The sequence below is a fragment of the Mustela lutreola genome, chromosome 8 (assembly GCF_030435805.1).
Source record: "Mustela lutreola isolate mMusLut2 chromosome 8, mMusLut2.pri, whole genome shotgun sequence".
Taxonomy (NCBI): Eukaryota; Metazoa; Chordata; class Mammalia; order Carnivora; family Mustelidae; genus Mustela; species Mustela lutreola.
This window is the reverse complement of record NC_081297.1, coordinates 13,424,118-13,443,228: the sequence shown is the minus strand read 5'-3', so window position 1 is coordinate 13,443,228 and position 19,111 is coordinate 13,424,118. Positions and strand designations below refer to the sequence as shown.

The 19,111-nt window shown below is 41.3% G+C and overlaps 2 protein-coding genes across 6 annotated transcripts in view; one reads left to right on the top strand and one right to left on the bottom strand.

Moving 5' to 3' along the window:
* Positions 1–1,896: 1,896 nt before the first annotated feature.
* Positions 1,897–16,782, bottom strand: LOC131839681 (serine/arginine repetitive matrix protein 3-like). The gene is made up of 6 exons (XM_059187446.1): positions 16,770–16,782; positions 15,717–16,473; positions 14,808–14,938; positions 14,504–14,630; positions 10,277–10,417; positions 1,897–2,208 (listed from the first exon to the last, which is right to left on the bottom strand). The coding sequence occupies exons 1-6, from the start codon at positions 16,780–16,782 to the stop codon at positions 2,202–2,204; spliced, it is 1,176 nt and encodes a 391-aa protein (XP_059043429.1). The 3' UTR covers positions 1,897–2,201.
* Positions 14,998–19,111, top strand: part of WAC (WW domain containing adaptor with coiled-coil) — an 84,450-nt gene continuing 80,336 nt past the window's right edge. The window contains exons 1-3 of one of the 5 annotated variants that reach the window (XM_059183821.1): positions 14,998–15,146; positions 16,810–16,846; positions 18,440–18,635. In XM_059183821.1, the coding sequence (XP_059039804.1) occupies positions 18,497–18,635 (139 nt within the window). In that variant the 5' untranslated portion in view covers positions 14,998–15,146; positions 16,810–16,846; positions 18,440–18,496. Of the gene's footprint in view, positions 15,147–15,222; positions 15,788–16,509; positions 16,569–16,809; positions 16,848–18,422; positions 18,636–19,111 lie in introns of those variants that run through there. The other 4 variants (XM_059183823.1, XM_059183820.1, XM_059183819.1 and 1 more) reach the window with 4 other exon arrangements.

Here is a 19,111-nt window from a genome sequence, read left to right as displayed (position 1 = left end):
TTAAAAAAAAAAAGGGGATTTTTTTTGGTTTCTATAAAAATGTAAATAACAAATGGTCTAGCATTATCATTGAGAAGTCAGGATACCTCTGTTTAAAGTTGGCCTTACTTAGAAGGGGTGTGATACCAACAAGTTATTTTTGCTTCTCAATTTTCTCATTTCAAAAAGCAAGTAATAACATATGAGGTTCTTGTGAAGGTTAAGTGAATTAATGGATACAAAAAACTTATTTCAGCCCTAATACATAGTGAGACTTCAATGAGTGTGAGCCATGTTTAGTCTTCACCGAAAACATTCAAAGATGATCCAGTTTGAAAGGCAAGTAATGAACTCAATTATGTATATTTCAAAGCATACATTTAAGGAACACATGTGGAGGTGTTAGGTAAATATGCAGTTGGATACTCAGACATGGGACTCAGAAAAAAGATCTGGGCTAGATCTACAAATTAGTCATCTGTATATAGATGGTAGCTATACACAGAAACCATGGGAGTGGATAAGACTGACTGAGGAAAAATATAGTGAGGAAAAGACCGATTTTTTTTTTTTTTAGTTGAGATAAAATTCATATGACATAAAATACACCATTTTAACTATTTGAATGCACAATTCAGTGACTCCCAATATTCATTCACAATGTTTGCAATCATCACCACTAAATTTGAACATTTTTATCACTTACCAAAGAAAACCCATATCCATTAAGGGGTAACTCCCCAGTCCTGCCTCCCATTAACCCCTGGCAAATAGTAATACTGCTTTATACATCTATGGATTTGCCTACTCTTGACTTTTCACTTGAATGGAATCATACTCTATGTGGCTTTTTGAGCCTGGCTTCTTTTACTTAGCACATCTTTCAAGGAAGATCCATGTAGAAGCTTCATTCTGATTTATGGCTAAATAATTCCATTGTATGGATACCACAATGTGTTTATCTATTCATCTGTTGGTGGCCATTGAGACTGTTTCTACTTTTTGATTATTATTTGGCTATACACATTCATGTATAAGTTTAGTTCAGATATTTATTTTCAGTTCTCTGGAGTGTCTGCTTAGGAGTAGTATTGCTGGGTCATATGGTAATCCAATGTTTAAACTTTTAAGGTACTAAGAAACTGTTTTCCACAGTGGCTACACTATTCTACATTCCCTCTAGCAATTTATGAAGGTTCCAATTTCTCCACATTGTTGCCAATACTTGTTTTCAAATTATAACCACTCCAGTGGGTGTGAAGTGGTATTCGTATTTACTTTGCGTTTCTTTAGTGGCTTACAATATTGATCATCTTTCTATATACTTCTTGGCCGTTAGAATATCTTCCTTAGAGAAATATCTATTCAAGTCCTTGCACATTTTTACTTTGGGTTGTCTTTTTATTGATGACTTACTGGGTTAGAGACCGTCAACAGATACATGACTTGCAAATACTTTCTCACATTCAATGGGTTCTTTTTCTTTATAATGTTTTCTGATACATGTAAGCTTTAAATTTTAATAAAGTCCAACTTATCTACTTTTAATGTTGTCACTTGTGTTTTTGATGTCATATCTAAAAATCCATTGCTAAACCCAAAGTCATGAAGATTTACCCCAATATTAACAGAAATTTCTATAGTTTTCCTATTACACATAGGTTTTTGATTCATTTTGAGTTACTGTTGTGTGAAGTAGGGGTCCACATTCACTCCTTTGTAGGCTGATATGCAATTTTCTCCGCAGTATTTATTGAAAATACTATTCTTCCCTTAATGATGTCTTAATAGCTTTATCAAAAATCAGTTTGACCATAAATGCATGGCTTTATTTCTGGGCTTTCAATTCTATTACATTGATTTATATATCTATCTTTCTGCTAGTACCACAGTGTTTTCATAACTGTACACTTATAGTAAGTTTTTAAAAAGATTTATTTATTTAGTTAGAGTGCATAAGCGGGTGGAAGGGCAAAGGGAGAGAAGAAAGAGAATCTCAAGTAGACTCTGCACTGAGCATGAAGTCCAACGGGGGCTTGATCTCACAGCCCTGAGATCATGACCTGAGCCAAAATCAAGAGGTGGCAACTTAACTAACTTATCCATCCAGATGCCCCTGTAGTAAGTTTTAAATTTACTACAATGAGTCCTCTAGATTTGTTCCTTTTTAAGACTGTTGGGGGAATCTCTTGTTATTCCATATTAATTCCAGTGTCAACTTGTCAATTTCTGCAAAAAAAAAAAAAAAGCAGTTGGAATTTTGATAGGTATTGCAATGAATCTGTAGATCAATTTAGGGAGCATTGTCATTCTAACAATATTAAGTCTTTCAATATATAAACACAGACACATCCTCTCATTCATTAGGTCTTCTTATATTTCTTTCAACAATGTTTTGTAGTTTTCAAAAAACAAAACAAAATGAAACAAAAAGACCCCAGTGTTTTGTAGTTTTCAGTGTGCATCTCCTATACCTCATTTAAATTTATTTCTTCATATTTTATTCCCTTTGATGCTGTCAATGGAATTGTGTTGTTAATTTCATTTTTGGAATATTCATTGGAAATGGACAGAAAAACAACTGATTTTTTATGTTGATCTTGTATCTTATGATTTTACCAAATCTGTTTATTAGTGGAAATAATTTGTTCATGGATTCCATTTGGTCATGGTAGATAATCCTTTTACTGTGCTGCTGAATTAACTTTTTTCTTGAGTTCTTTGTAACCATATTTATTAGGGATCTTGGTCTGTAGTTTTATTTTCTTGTGCTGTCTTTGTCTGGCTTTGGTATCAGGGTAATGCTGAACTGATGGAATGAATTAGGAAGTGCTTCCTCTTCATTTACTTTTTGTGTGTGGGTGAGAGTTTGAGAATTTTTGTTTTTTTTTTTGTTGTTGTTGTTTTAGAAGAAGAGAGGAGGTGGGTTGGGGAAGAGGCAGAGCATGAGAGAGAATCCCAAAAAGTCTCCACACTCAGCATGGAGCCCCATATGGGGCTTGATCCCACAACCCTGAGATCATGATCTGAGCCAAAGTGAAGAATCAAACGCTAAACCAACTGGGCCCCCCAGACTGGTGGTGGTGGTGGTGTTTTTAAATGTTTGATAGAAGCCACAAATGAAGACTTATGGTTCTCAGTTTTTCTTTTTTGGAAGTTTTTTGATTACTGATTCAGTCTCTTATACCGTTATGTCTATTCTAAGTCAGTTTCAGTAGTTTGTTTCTAGGAATTTGTTTCATTTAGATCACCTAATCTTTTGGCATATAATTGTTAACAATTCGTTTTATTTCTATGAAGTAGATAGTAGTAGTAGCAATGTTCCCACTTTATTTCTGATTGTAGTAATTTGAATTTTCTTTCTTTCTTGTTCATTCTCTTTAAAGGCTTGTTAGTTTCATTGATGTTTTCAAGGAACCAACTTTTTGCTTTCATTGATTTTTTCTGTTTTCTATTGTCTATTTCACTTATCTCCCCTCTTATCTTCATTAGTTCCTTTCTTCTGCTTGCTTTGGGCTTCATTTGCTTTCCTTTTTTCAATTCCTTAAGGTAGAAGGTTAGGTTATTGTTTCTAGATCTTCTTATTAAATGTATGCATCTACAGCTATAAATTTCCCACTGAGCTCTGCTTTTGCTGCAGTCCATGTTTCAGTACGCTGTATTTTCTTTTTCATTCATCTTAGAGTATATTAAAATTTCTCTTGCGATTTATTCTTTGACACATTCATGGTTTAAAAATGTCTATTTGTAGTTTCATACCATTGTGGCCAGAGAAAATACTTGATGTGATTTCAGTCTTTTGAAATTTATTAAGACTTGTTTTATAGACCAACTGATACTCTATACTGGAGACTGTTCCACATACAATTGAACTATCTTGGAATATCTTCTTCTGTCTTTTCGCTTTCAACTCCTATGGTTCTTTAGTTCTAAAGTGAGTCTCTTGTAGATGGGATATAATTAGAACATTGAAAAAAAATCCATTCTGCCAATCTCTCTGTTAATTGGAATTTAATGTATTTACAATATTGTGATTAGTGATAAGGAAAAACTTACTTTGCCATTTGCTTTTTCACATGCTGTATATCTTTTATGTTGCTCAATTCCTCCACTACTGACTTCTTTTGTTTTAGATATTTTTTAGTCTGTCTTTTGTATTTCTTGTCATTTGTTTTACTACATTAGTTATTTTCTTAATAGTTGCTCTAGGGATTATAATTAGCAATCTATAATAATCTTAAGTAAAAACCAACTTAGTTTCAAGGGCATAAAACATCTTTGCTCTTATGCCTCATTCTCTCTTTTGTTATCACAAATTACATCTTTATACATTATATGCCCAGGGACAAAGATTTATAATTACTGTGTTAGTAGTTGTATTTTATTTTTTTATTATTTATTTATTTTTTAAAGATTGTATTTATTTATTTGACACAGAGAGAGAAATCACAAGTAGGTAGAGAGGCAGGCAGAGAGAGTGGGGGTAGCAGGCTCCCTGTTGAGCAGAGAGCCCAATGCAGGGCTCGATCCCAGGATTCTGAGATCATGACCTGAGCCAAAGACAGAGGCTCAACCCACTGAGCCACCCGGTGCCCCAGTAGTTGTATTTTAAATCATACAGAAAAAAAGAAGTTACTAACCAACAATGCATTAACTTTTTTTTTTTTTTTTTAAGATTTTATCCATCTATTTGACAGAGATCACAAGCAGGCAGAGAGGCAGGCAGAGAGAGAGAGAGAGAGAGAGAGAGAGAGAATGAGAGGAGGAAGCAGGCTCCCTGACAGGCAGAGAGCCTGATATGGGGCTCGATCCCAGGACACTGGGATCATGACCTGAGCTGAAAGCAGAGGCCTTAACTCGAGCCACCCAGGCGCCCCTAACTTTTTAATTATTAATTCCCACATAGTTACCTTTAACAGTGCTTCCTCATGTGGATTCAAGCTACTATCTAGTGTCCTCTAACTTCAGGTTAAAGAACTCTCTTTGGTATTTCTTGTAAGGCAGGTCTACTAATGATGAATTCTCTGTGTTTGCTTATCTGAGAATGTCTTAACTTCTTCATTTTTGAAGGGTAGTTTTGCTGCATACAGAATTCTTAGCTAACAGGGATGCCTCTGTGGCTCAGTCAGTTAAGTGTCTGCCTTCAGCTCAGGTCATGATCCTAGGGTCCTGGGATTGAGTCCTACTTCAGGCCCCTTGCTTAGCAGGGAGCCTGCTTCTCCCTCTGCCTGCTGTTCCCCCAGTTTGTGCTCTCTCCCTCTCCAACCCCTCTCTCTGACAAATAAATAAATCTTTTTTAAAAAAGAGAATTCTTAACTAACAGTATTTTTCTTTCAGCAGTTTGAATATGTCATTCCATTGTCTCCTGGCTTCTATAGTTTCGGTTGAGAAATTAAGTTAACCTTATTGTATGTGCACTTCTCACTTGCTGCTTTCAGGATTCTCTTTGTCATGGGACTTTCAGCAGTTTGAGTAATGTGCCTTGGTCTGTGCCTCTTTGAGTTTATCCTGCTTGGACTTTGTTGAGTTTCTTGGACATCTAGATTCATGTCTTTCATCAAATTTGGGAAAAATTTTTTTGCCATTATTTCTTCAAAAATTCTTACTGTCCCTTTCTTTCCTCTTCTTTTGGAATACCTATTTTGCATATATACATATGCCTGGTGCTGTCTCACAGGTCTCGTAGGCTCTGTTCATTTTTCTTCATTCTTTATCCTTTCTGCTCCTCCAGCTGGTAGTCTTAGTTGACCTATGTCTACTGATTCCTTTTCTGACAGAGCACATCTACTGGTTCATCTTTAGTGAATTTTCAGCTTCCTTTATTGTACTTTTCAACTCCAGAACTTCTATTTGCTTCCTTTTTATAATTTCAATCTCTTTATCAATATTCTCTACTTGGTGAGACATACTGTCCTGATTTTAATTCTTTGTCCATGGTTTCCTTTAGCTATTCCAGCATATTTAAAAGAGTTGGTGGGGGCACCTGGGTGGCTCAGTCATTAAGCATCTGCCTTCGGCTCAGGTCATGATCCCAGGGTCCTGGGATTGAGTCCCGCGTCAGGCTCCCTGCTCAGCAGGAAGCCAGCTTCTCCCTCTTCCACTCCCCCTGCTTGTGTTCCTGCTCTTGTTGTCTCTCTCTGTAAAATAAATAAAATATTTTTAAAAAATTTAAAAATAAAGGAGTTGGTGGAAAATCTTTGTCCAGTAAGCCCAATGTCTGTGCTTCCTTGGGAGCAGGTTCTATTAATTTTTTTTTTTCTGTATATGGGCCAAACTGGTTTTTTGTTTTTTTTTTTTTTGTTGTTGTTGGTTGTTTTTGCTGCCTCATTATTTTGTGTTGAAAAGTGGACATTTTGATTTTTATAATGTGTGAAGGGTAGAACCAAATTTGCCTCCCTCCCTAGAGTTTGTTATAGCTGCTTACTGTGGTTGCAGTTGTCTAAGTATTTTTCTAAACTGATTCTGTGAAGTCTGTATCCTTCCTTATGTGTGACCACTGAAATGTCTGTTCTGTTGGCTCAGTGGTCAGCTAGTGATTCAACAGAGATTTCCTTAAATGTCTATAACTAAAAGAAAAAACTTCCATAAAAAAATTTCCAGGTTTTGTCAGAGGGCTCTTTCCAGGTGTGTTTGGGCATGCCTTTATCATTCAAATGGGCAATTTATAAGTCTGCCTTATCTTTCACTTTCTATCTGAGCAAAGCCTGAATGTTAGTCAGAGGTGAGACTTTAGGAATTTTGAAGTTTTTTTCTGTGCATCTGCTCCACCCTAGATATATAAGTAGCCCTTTTTCAACATTTTATTTTTAAGTAATCTCTACACACAGCATGGGGCTTGGACTTAACAACCCTGAGATCAAGAGTCACATGCTCTACCAACTGAGATAGCCTCAGATAACCTTTTAGATTCCCAGGAATATGTAGGAGCTTTTCAAAGATTTTACTCTCCAAAGTATCTCACTCTTCAGCTTTTCTTCCCAGGCTTTGTGTTTGCCCCAATTGTCATTCCTTTCTCCAACTGGCAGCAGCTAATAAACTTACCTTTAATATCTCCTGGGTAGTCACTTCTGCCTCAGGAGAGTTCTAAGTTAGGCAAAATAAGGGCAAGCCCTTGCACCAGTCCTTCAGGGAGTCACCAGACAAGTCAAAATAAAATCTTACAATTCTTTGAAAAGAAGATGCATTCTGCTACCTCTGGCACCAGGAACCTACACCAGAAATGTAGGCTGTTGTCCAAAACTGCCACTGAACTGGGGATGAAGAAATGAGGCTAGGGTAAGTTTCACTAACATAAAGCTCTCCTACTGGGACCCAATCACCTTGTTCTTGATTAAATGTTTGCCTGGTTATTGTAATCTTTCACTAATTTCCAGAGTTCACATAAACTTGATTCTGATAATTTTGGCCAAATTATTTGCTGTTTATGTGGAGAGATAGGTCCTTGGAGTTCTAGAGTAGCCATTTTTAGTGATGTCACCCCCCAGGGACTGATTCTTGGAGGACCTCAACATTTGGTAGTGGAGCAGAGGAGGATGAGTCTGCAAAAAGGAATGAGAGGAGCTGCCAGAGGGAGAAAGGAAACAAGGAATGTGCAGTGTTGTAAAAGCCAAGAGAGAGATGTAATGCAAAGAGAGGAGATATCAAAGCCAATATTCTAAGATTCTAGGAAAAAGACTGTAAAATGTTTGGTGAATACAGGTACACAGAAGTCATTTATGACTTCAAGACTATTTTTCAAGAAATAGTCTTTTTTTTCTTTTCTTTTAAGTGATCTCTACATCCAACACGGGGCTCAAACTTATGACTTTGAGATCAAAAGTTGCATGCTCTACCAACTGAGCAAGCCAGGTGCCCAAGACTACTTTTCAACAGGCTGACGCTGGCATTTTGTGCAGGATAATTCTTAAATATGAGAGACTGTCCTACAGATTGCAGTATGTTAGGTATCCTTGACTTCTGACCACTAAACACCAGTAGCACCTTTCACCCTTAAGTCATAATCAGAAGTATACCAATCAAACCCAAAAAGTACTGCCACATATCTCAAAATGTCCCCTGGAGAATTAGCACTATCTCTTGAAGAACCACTACATTAGGAATCTCTATTTTGGTGATATTAAAGGGACAGGTGTCAGATGACTGTAACCTAGAATATTAGTAAAGGGATGAACAATGAAATTAGTGAGATGCCAGAGACAAGGCTTACTGGAAATTTGGCTGAAGTGAGGAATGGGACAGGGCAGTGTTTATTCTAATGCAGGATTCAGATGTGTTTAAAAACAATGGATGTGATCCAAATAAAAGGAAGAGTTTAAGTATACAAAGAAAGGGATACTTGTTAGTGTAAAGTAACTCAAGAGGTGGAAGGAAAGTACATGCAAAGGAAATGGCCTTAGAGAGGAAGCGTAACTCCTATTTTGAAACAGTGACCTTAGGACAATGCAATAGCATCCTAGGTAGTTTCCCTGCTTCCTTCCTTACCATATAGACTATTCTTAACACAGTAGCCAGCATCACTTTTCTGGTTTTAACTCTCCTAAGGCTTCTCATCTCACCCACAATGAAAGCCAAACTTCCTATAATGGCTTATTAAATCCTTCACAATCTACCCTGTCATCCCCTTCTTCAACCTATTTGATCTCATTTCCTAAAACTCTCCCCCTGCCGTCACATTTCACCCCACAGCTTTCCTTATTATTTTTACACACCAGGCTCATGCCTCTAGACATTTGTTCTTGCTGTTCCCTTTGCCAGGAGGAGTACGCCTCTCCAAACACCCATACAGCTTGCTCTCTCACTACCTTCAAGTGTTTGCTCAAATGTCATCTGCTCAGTGACTACTCCATTTAAAACAGTACTCTTTAATCATCTCCTTCCTATAACCTTCCATTTTTCTTCATAGTCCTTGCTACTTTCTGAGTCTTCCTATCACTTATTTTATTCCTGTCTTTCCCCACTAAAATATAAACTCAAAGGCCAGAGGGATCCTGGTTCTCTGGTTTCTTTATATGGTTCATTGATGTATCCCTGGCACATGGTGGGTACTCAATACATTGTTGAGTAAGTAGGGAGAAGGATGACTATAGGTAGATTTGCAAATTTGGAAGCAGGAAGAAATTTCCCTTTGGTGGCTTCAGTTTGGAAGGAAAGTAGTGATGTTATCTGCTGAGGTAGAGGGGAGGTAGTAAATTGAGGGAAACTGAAGTGGTGAGAGAGTTGAAGAGAGAAATAAAAGATTGCCTAGATGTACTGGGAATTCATTTGATTTCGGTGATCATGAGATTTTAGTTGAATCAATCTATTGTATTGTCCAATAGTCTTCAGCAGTGTGCGGTTGCTCACAGGCACTGAGAAAGTAAAAAATTAGGTTAATTCAGGCTGAAGTTTTGCTAGACACAGGCAAAGGGGTTAGGGTATAGTTCTCAGTATTGGCTGTACCTTACTAACAGTTGGAAGGACTTTAAAAAGTGGCCAGTTTGTACACATCCAGAGCTTATCTCTACTGCCTCTACCTGAGTAAATAAGGAACTGTGGATCTGTTCATCTTTACATTATTATCTCTGCTTAAAAAGATACATATATACTGATATAGTGCTGTCCTGGAAAATTCTACTCCTCTTTTCTAAATAGTAATTTTTGTGGCAGTTTTCCTATTTTATCACATCCTTGAAGGAAAACCTCACATCACAACTCAGAACTCAAATTGGTCTCCTTTTAGTTATATATTAAAATATAAAAACCAAGGGCGCCTGGGTGGCTCAGTGGGTTAAGCCTCTGCCTTCAGCTTGGGTCATGATCCCATGATCCTGGGATTGAGCCACACCTGCTCAATCCCACGCATGCTCCCCTCCCATCTCTGCCTCTCTGCCTACTGGTGATCTCTGTCTGTCAAATAAACAAAATCTTTTAAAAATATATGAACTCCATAGAAGCAGAAACCAAGTGAATTTGCTGTATTGCCGAGACATGATACACAGGTCAATAATGTTGTTTTGAATGAATGAATGACAGTCACCAGGTGCCAGGTGCTGCACATTTAAGTGATTTCATTTACTTCTGACAAATAGCCCTATACCCTATCGAGCCAATTTTAGAGATTAGGACGCATTATCTCCGAAATTTCTGTATGTTGCCCAAAATCACACTGCTAGTCAGTCAATAACGTAGCCAGAGCTCTACTTTATGTCATTTTGATTCTAAAAGCCATGGTTTTAACCACTATACTATCCTGTTTGAGAGGAAGTTAAGGACAGAGGAAACAGAAATGAGTTTAGGTAGAGATCCCTGGGTGGCTCACCTGGTTAAGCATCTGTCTTTAGCTCCAATCATGACCCCAGAGTCCTGGGATTGACTCCCCACATCATGTTCCTTATTTGGCAGGGAACCTGCTCCTTCCACTTGCAGCTCCCCTGCTTTTGTATGCTCTCTCTCTCCTTCTCTGATAAATAAAGAAAGAAAAGAGTAAGTAAAAATTTCAGAGAATACATTCTTATTTTGTGATCCTTTAGAAATTCTAGAAAAACATCACCTGGCTCCTTTTACAACCAAAAGCTTGAGAACTTCACTTTTTGATTCTCTATGAATAAGATCATATTAAGATCATGGTCACCTACAGCCTACATGGGCTGATAGTTCTCCCCCTCTATTGGTTAGGTGTTAATCTCTTCGTTGAAATATATGGGTCTTCTGCACACTTAAAAACTTGTAATCTCTCAGCAGAGAGGAATGAAAACAATCTAAGATTTGCTATATATGCAAGTTTATATAAATTTTCAAATGCTATCTAATACAGTATTTTATCTGTACTGGGAAGAGGACAGCTTTGACCTATTTATGACGGTAGGACTGGACTTAAAACAGGTCATTTCCTCTTAACGATGAAAGATATTTTGCTAATTCCTTTGTAATTTTGTAGGCAAATATCCTTTCACTCAACAAATGTTTATCTGATGTCACAGAGATGTCATTTTAGTGAGACACAACAAATAAATTAAATACATATTATATGGCAAATAGTGAAAGAAAAATAAGAGCAGGGTGAGAGAAAGATAGTAGTGGGGTACATTTATACAGAGTTCTCAGAGGAAAGACCTTTCTGAAAAGGTGAGATTTAAGTACAGACCTAAAATAATATACTGTGAACCAAGTAGGATCAAAGGGGAAGATCATTCCAGACAGGATAGTAGCACAAAGCTCCTCAGACATGCTTGTTATATTGGAGAAAAAGGAAAGAGAGTGGTGGGGGCGGGGGAGACTGAGCGAGTGAAAAAGTCACCGGATATGAGACCAGAGATAATGTGGATGGGGGTAGTTCATTACAGACCATGGTAAGAACTTTGGCTTTTATTCTGAGATGGGATACCATTGGTGGGGTTTGGGTTTTTTTTTTTTTTTTTTTTTTCTTAATAAGATTTTATTTATTTATTAGATAGAGAGAGAGAGCACAAGTAGGCAGAGCGGCAGGGAGAGGGAGAAGCAGGCTCTCTGCAGAGCAGGAAGCCCATCCTGGGACTCCATGCCGGGACTCCATCCCCAGAACCCTGGGATCATGACCTGAGCTGAAGGCAGCTACTTAACTGACTGAGCCACCCAGGAACCCTACCATTGGTGGGTCGTAAGACAGAAATAATACTTTTAAGAGAGCACTCTGACAGCTGTATAATCTAGTAAACCCTGTGAAAGCACGTATAGAAGTTGATGAGTTAGGAGGCCTTTACTACTACCTAGGAATAAGATGGCGACTTGGACCAGAGTGAATATGATGGAGGTAGTGAACAAAGATCAGACTCTGAGCCTATCTTGAAGATAACACTGGTGGCATTTGCTGATGGAGAGGATGAGGTATGAAATAATCAAGGACTCTAAAGTCTCTAATCTCAACTGGAAGAATGGAGTTGCCATTTCATGAAACAGGGAAGACTTAATCAGAATTTATTTGGGGGCAGTGGGAATGAAGAGTTTGATTGTGGGCGTATTAAGTCTGCGGTACCTGGACATTTGAGCGGTGCTGTAGAGTAGGCAGTTGATTGTGAGCCCAGTGTTTAGGGGAAAGTTACAAGCTGGAGATTCAAATATGAGTTTCCTTTAGCCAGAGACATGGGTAGGATTGCCTAGTGAAGGAGAGAGAGAGAAGCAGTCTGATCCTGATTTGAATCTTGGGGCACTCTAGCTAGCATTTTGAGGCTAGAAAATTAGGAGGAACCGGCAACAGGGCTAAGCAACAATCATTTAGGAGGGAAGAGAAGAGAGAGAATGGAATCCTGGCAGGCCAGATAAGGAGCTTCAGGAAGAAAGTAATTCATCAGCTATGTCAAATGCTGCGGACAGGTTAAAGGATATGAAGATGAAGAAATAAAAATTGGATTTGAGCGCATGGAGGTTGCTGTTGATATTGAACAGTTTAACAGTGGAATATGGAGGCCAAGTCTGATTTGTGGACTTAAGAGACAGTAGCAGAAGTGGAGAAGTTTGTACGGAAGAGCAAATCAAAGCGGGGAAGGGGGAAGTATTTGGAGGGTGATACAGGTCAAGTTTTTTTTTTTTTTTTTTTTTTAAATGATGGTGGCTATTAAGACATGTTTATAAGTGACAGAAGTGACCCAGTTGAGAGGAAAAATATTTGTAAGGAAATCATACAATTCCAAGAGTAAAATGGAACTCAAGGAAAAGGTGGCAACTTTGAATATAGGAATTTTGACAGTTTACCCATAGTTAGGAATGTAGCACCGTATTCAGATATAGAAAGGTTGGTAAGGTGCAATGGTGAAAAGGGAGCTGTTATTGATTTTTTTTTCCTATTTCCCTAGAGAGATAAGAAGCAAGATAATGCCTTATTCAGAAAGGGGAGTGGGAGGTTTTCTTAGTTTAAAAGTATCACATAGCCATTTAAGAGAGTTGGGTAAATGGATTAAGGAAATTAGACTGGGTGGGGGGGTGTGTGAGGAACATAAGGAGCCCTTCCAGAGTTCGGAGGGCTGTTTTTCTCCAGCCAAGTTCCACTGCCGGCACACAGTGGATTAACCAGGATTGTGGTTTAGACAGGTAAAATGGAGGAAAAAAGAAGGGAAGGATGAAGGTATTTGTAAAGAATTTATAACAATGGATAATGGAATCTAAAATAGGCCATTTTAAAAAAATGGGCATAACATTTGGATAGGTCCTTTAGTACACAGTTCTTATTTGAGGTAGTTCTGTTAAGTCACTGTGAATACTGATCTGCTCCTAGGGAAAACAGGGTTAGGTTCCTGAAAGACTTAGGTCACATTTCCATCCATGTGTTTTTACTTAGATGGCTTATTTTATATATATTGTTGATTCCTTAACACTGAACTCATCATGGCCAAGCGCACTAATGATAAGCCTGAAAGTTCATCTAGAACACGTATTTTCTCCACCAGGCATAACGCATCCTTTGTTTCGGATTGATTACTAGACAGCACTTCAGCACCATGCTTGGAGGGCCATTTAGAAAAGCAAAACCACCGATAAGCATGGAAAGTGCAAAAACCCTGAAAGTATATATATTGTGAAAAGTACATTTATTTACAGTAGGAGAGCAGAATTAACCAGTGTTGTCTTGTTAAACTCAGCTGGGAATGCTACATTTTTCGCCACTCTGTGCATATCCATGACTGCTATGCATACTGGTGATTACAAAATTTGCAAATATAGGATCTATAAATAATGAAGACTATATTGCCTCCTACAGTTTCCTCATTTGCTGCTTTTGATCAAGTGTAAAATATCAGGGGCACCTGGCTGGCTCAGTAGGTTGAACCTCTCTCTGCCTTGGGCTTTGGTAGTGATCCCAAGGTCTTGGGATTGATCCCCCACATCTGGCTCCCTGTTCTGGGGGAGGGGGTTGGGCGTTGTCTGCTTCTCCCTCTGCCTGCTGCTCCGCCTGCTTGTCCTCTGTGTCAAATTAAAAAAAAAAACCTTATATATCAAAATTTCAGCACACCATTACCATCAAGAAATTAGTAATAATTTTGCTGCCAGTTTTCAAGAAGTTTCTATATAAAATGTATGTACTACTTTGTGTACTCTGCAAAGCTGCTATCTTGTCTTCTATGTGTTACAAAAGCGTTAGAAATTGCACCCTAAGGGGTGGCTGGACGGTTCAGCCCCTCGGAGTTCAACTCTTGGTTTCAGCTCAGTGATCTCAGGGTCATGGTATCCAGCCCTGGGTGGGGCTCCCATCCGCAGGAATATGCTGGAAGAGTCTTTCCTCCATCTTCCTTCCCCTCGGCTCCTTCCTCCCCTCCCCCATGCTCTCTCCAAAAGAAATAAAATCTTAAATAAAAAAGAAATTGCACATAGGATTCTAGGTTTTTCATTTTTTCCCCATTTCAGTCATTGGCAGTCTTTTTAATTACCGATAGCTCATGGGGGCATTAAGTAGGCTTTCACTGGTTCTCGAAAACAGCAGTCAATTATCCTAACATCTGGCAGGTGGATGTGACAAACTAGGCTACGTAAACATTTCTGTCAATTGTGATTTCAGGGCCTCTTCCCCACATCATACCTTCTCTTCATTAGGCCCAGCAGTAACGTTAACTTGTGGGATACCAAATCAGTCGGTTCCTTTTTTGATACTGGTGTTTGGTGGGATCTTCTCTCTTCTGGCTTGTTTCCTCTTTTACCTTTTTCTTCTATGCAAAAATGTATTTACTTTATTACAATCTTTTCGTTAAATTAGTGCTGCCGTATAAGGAATTTAGAGCCGGGGGGGAAATCCCACCCGAGTATCCACCGCCACCCTTCCAGTAAAGCTTAATTTGGGGCGATATACTTGACTTTCCCCCTTTCCAATATGCCAACGCCCGTACTGTGCCCGCCGCGGTCTATAAAATCCAACTCGTCGCAGCTCCGCGTCGCACCCCCGGTGCCTTTATTCACATGCAGAACCTCCGACGCAATGAGCGCTCTTTCACCAAAAGGCTTCGGCGAGTTGGAGGAACTAGAAGAGAAAAATGGGAAATAAAGGAGAGGGTGGGGAGGACACAGCGGGGGGTGGGGGCGGGGGCGGGCGGAAAACAGGAAACAAGGATGAGGCGCTTCACCACCTTCCCCCAGTAACCCATTCCCGCTCGCGGTCGGCCTCGCTTTCCATTCACCGCCCGGAGCGGCGCTCCCGCCTCACGCCGCGCGCGGCCTTCCCGCATTCGGTAGGCCCCCCCTTATCTGCGGCGTCTTTCCTCGCTCGGCAAGCTCGCCCTCCCGCACGCTTCTGGGGGTAAGACTTACTCCTAACGGGCGAGCTCCAGGCGGCCCCGGCCCCCCGAAGGCCGGCCGCCGGTCTGAGCCAAGTGCCCAGGCCCGGGCTCCGGCTGCCGGGAGCGGGCCGCACGGAGCAGCGGCGCGCTCCCCACCTCTCCGAGCGCAGCTGCCGTCGCTGCCGGCCGAGGAAGCGCCTCGGTACCCGCCCGCCAGCCGCCTCACCCGGGGTTTCCGACCACCCCGCCGGAGCCCCGAGGGGCGGGGGCGGGCGGCCGGAGAGCTCACCCAAGGGCACCCTCCCACCCCCGCGCCTCCGGGCGCACGCGCAGCAGCCGCAGCCGCCTTTATTTAGTCAGCGATGGCTCCTCTCGCGCCCCACCGTCCTCCTCCCGAAGGCGGCTCCCACCCCGCGCACCCCGGAGCCCCCGGGACCAGCCTCGAGCAGGTCCCCGAGCGGGACTATCCCTAAACTGGAAGGGCAGCGGCCGGACTTGGGCGTGAGGAAAAGAAGCGACAACCGGAAAGAGCTGACGGGTCGCGAGGAGGCGAGCCAGGCCTCAGAGGAAGAGGAAGGCCGGGCCGAGCCGAGGTTTGCCGAAGGCGGCGTTCCGGAGCCGCGCGGGGCGGGGAGGAAGGCAGAGGGTGGGAGAGGAGGGGCGCGGCGGAAACTGCCGAGGTTTTCCGAAGGCCGCGGCGTCCGAGTTGCCCGGATGTAGTTGGTGGAGCGGCAGCGGCGGCACCAGCGGCGGCGGCGGCGGCGGCAGGAGGCGGCGGCGAAGGACCAGGCAGCGGCGGCGACGGGGGGAGGAGGGGAGGAGGCGGAGGAGCAGGAGGAAGAGAAGGCGGAGGAGGCAGTAGCTCTCCGCGGGGCAGAGCCGGACGCGTCTTCTTGCCCCCCCTCCCCCCGTTCGCCGCTGCCGCCGTGTAGTTGGCGCGGCTGCCTGGGCTGAGAGTGAGCGTGGTGTCGGCGGAGGGAGATGGCCCGGGAACGCCGGCGCCAGTAACGGGGAGGTGCTGAGAGTCGCCGAGGGCGCGTCGGGCCCTGGTGCCGGTGCTGCCGCCCGCCCGCCGCCTGCGCGCCCGCCCGCCCGCCTCTCGCGGCCGCTCTCCCCCTCCCCCGACACACACTCACAGGCCGGGCATTGATGGTAATGTATGCGAGGAAACAGCAGAGACTCAGTGATGGGTAAATTGTCTTTTCGTTTCGGGCCGGGCCGCAGCGCGGGCGGGGGGCGGTGGCGGCGGCGGCGGCGCGGGGAGGGGGGGCTGTTCCTCCTTATCTGGTGCTGGCTGAGCCGCCATTTTTGTTGTTAACCCTGATCCGGATCGGGCTGGGAGGAGGAGCAGCCGCGCGAGCAGGCGAGGACGGAGTGAGTGTGGAGGCAGCAGACGGCCGGGTTCTCGGCGTTTCGCCCTGGTTCCCGTCTTTCAGCCGGCTGTGTGTGTGCGGGGTGTGTGTGTGTGTGTGTGTGTGTGTGGGCTCGTTGCCGGTAGGTTTGGTAGGTCTCCCGCGGGGAGGGGCTCGGGGGAGGGGGGGGAACCCGTTTTCTTCCTACCCCCCCACCCCCCACCGAGGTGTCTCATATCGCGTTCTCTCTTCCTGTTTTTCAGCTGTCACGACCGGAGGGGGGACTCGCAGCCTTACCAGGTACCAGCCGAGGCCGGGGTGGAGGGCTGGAGGGGTGGGTGGGGGGACGGAGGGGGAAGGGAGGAACTGCTACTCGAGCGCAGGCTTCAGAAGTCGCTACAGGCCCTTCGGTGCAACAAATCTGAAACTAGCACCGCGGGTCCCCTTAAAATTTTGTGTTTGGTTCTGTTAGCGCTCTCCAGCAACGTTTAGTGGCATATTTTGACAGGTGACTGGAGGAAGTTCAGGGCTTATTGTTTTTATTTTATATTTTTTAAAGAAAAAAAAAAATCTAGCCAGGAAGGACCTAACTCGATCATTTCGGTGTGAAGGAATCGAAGAGATGAGATGATAGGTGATTTCTGAGCCATATTTATTGTATTTGGGAACTAAAAGTTAACGTAACGTTACTTAAGTTAGATGGAAAGCTTGAGAAGAAATAACTAATTGATTTTCAACTCTTAAATGAGTCTCCTAAACTATCCCTTCCCCATTTTAATTGTTTTTGGTGCAAATAGTTGAGTTACTAGTGAAAGAGCTTTTCTCTTTGTGAGAATTGAGATCTTTGAATACTTGGATAATTCGTTCCATGGTTAGAAGTCTTTTTATGGATAATTCATTCTAGCATAGATGGTTCTAGGTAGGTAGGTTCTTTTTTGTTACTGCGGTTTCTGCATGTAAAGTTGGGATAAAAGTGGGCCTTGTTCTGAGGTGGAAATATCATAAATGGTTGGGAACTATCAGATGTCGCCAGAAATAACACTCTCCACTTTCTACACCTTAAAGGAATTAAAGGAATTTCTAAGCTGATAGTTAAGTTACCGGTTAGCATGAGTTCTTAAAGCTCAACTTAAAAATCGTAGGTCCTTTGATGTGTAAAACATTGTTCATTATGTTTGCATAGCCAGAAGATTAAACCCTGTTGAATCTACTTTTCTGGAACCTACTAATTAACACTGGTTTATTATGGTTGTCTTAAATGTGTATTAGAATCAAACTAAACCATTGTAAGGAAGTTCCATTAAATTATGTTAGAGATATCCACCAATATTTTTATACCTCGAAATTATTTTCATTACCTGTGCAAGAGTAGGTAAGTTAGATGTGAAAGGGGTTTTTTTGGATCAAAAATTGGTGAAACTGATGGTTGCTTTTTTTTGGGGGGGGGGGGCTTAGGTTTGTAGAAACATGCTTATTCTTAATGTATACTTGTATCTGTGTGTATCAGTTGTAGAACACAAGGTTACATTAGTACTCAAGATGAAACTAGTACACTAGTTTCTACTTTGGATTAAACTTTGTTATTCCTAGAAAAATTTATTAAGGAATTAATGTACCAAGGTGTTTTATTTTTTTATTTTTTTATTTTTTTGTAGTTAAAAAAAATAATGAAAAAAAATTTTTTTGACCTGATTGATTCAGGAAGTCTTAGACTTCGTCTTAGATACTTAGGTGTCTGAATAACTTAAAGGCAGAATTAGAAGTAGAAATTTTAATTTTATTGGTAAAAGTTCATAAACTGAAGTTAATATGCCAATTTCTATGATAAAGTCATCTAAGAAGTTTAAAGTTTCTTTTTTTTCTCTCTTTTTGTGGGGGGGTGATGTTTTACAGGCACTTAAGTATTCATCGAAGAGTCACCCCAGTAGCGGTGATCACAGACATGAAAAAATGCGAGACGCCGCAGATCCTTCACCACCAAATAAAATGTTGCGGAGATCTGATAGTCCTGAAAACAAATATAGTGACAGCACAGGTCACAGTAAGGCCAAAAATGTGCATATTCACAGAGTTAGAGAGAGGGATGGTGGTGAGTAGCTTTTTTGATGAAACTTCCACATATACTTAATAGCTCTCTGTAAAATAGTAGGTTGCAGTGATATTTCCCTGTATGGTTGTGTCATCAAAATATTTTATTTCTGTCAATTCACTTAATAAACAGGTCACTCTAGAAATAAGGTATTGAGCTGAGCATCTTAAAATGGATACCAATGGCTTATAAGAGAATGTGTTTATGAATATAACTTACTAAATGCTTTGTTAACGATGAGAGAAATACAGGACATTTTTCCAAGAAAAGAACTTTATCACCTTTTCAAGTAAAGTCTTCAATTTATTTGACTCCATTTGAGATTCTTAGGTTTAAATTTATTTTTATAAGGAGTTCAAATGTGATTCTTACTGATAAGTTATGAATTTAAAAGCTTAGTATGGTTTTGAGATCGTTTACAAGCTAAAAAAATGACCTGTGATCAGAAAATTCTTTTGGGTTTTTGTTGTTAGCAT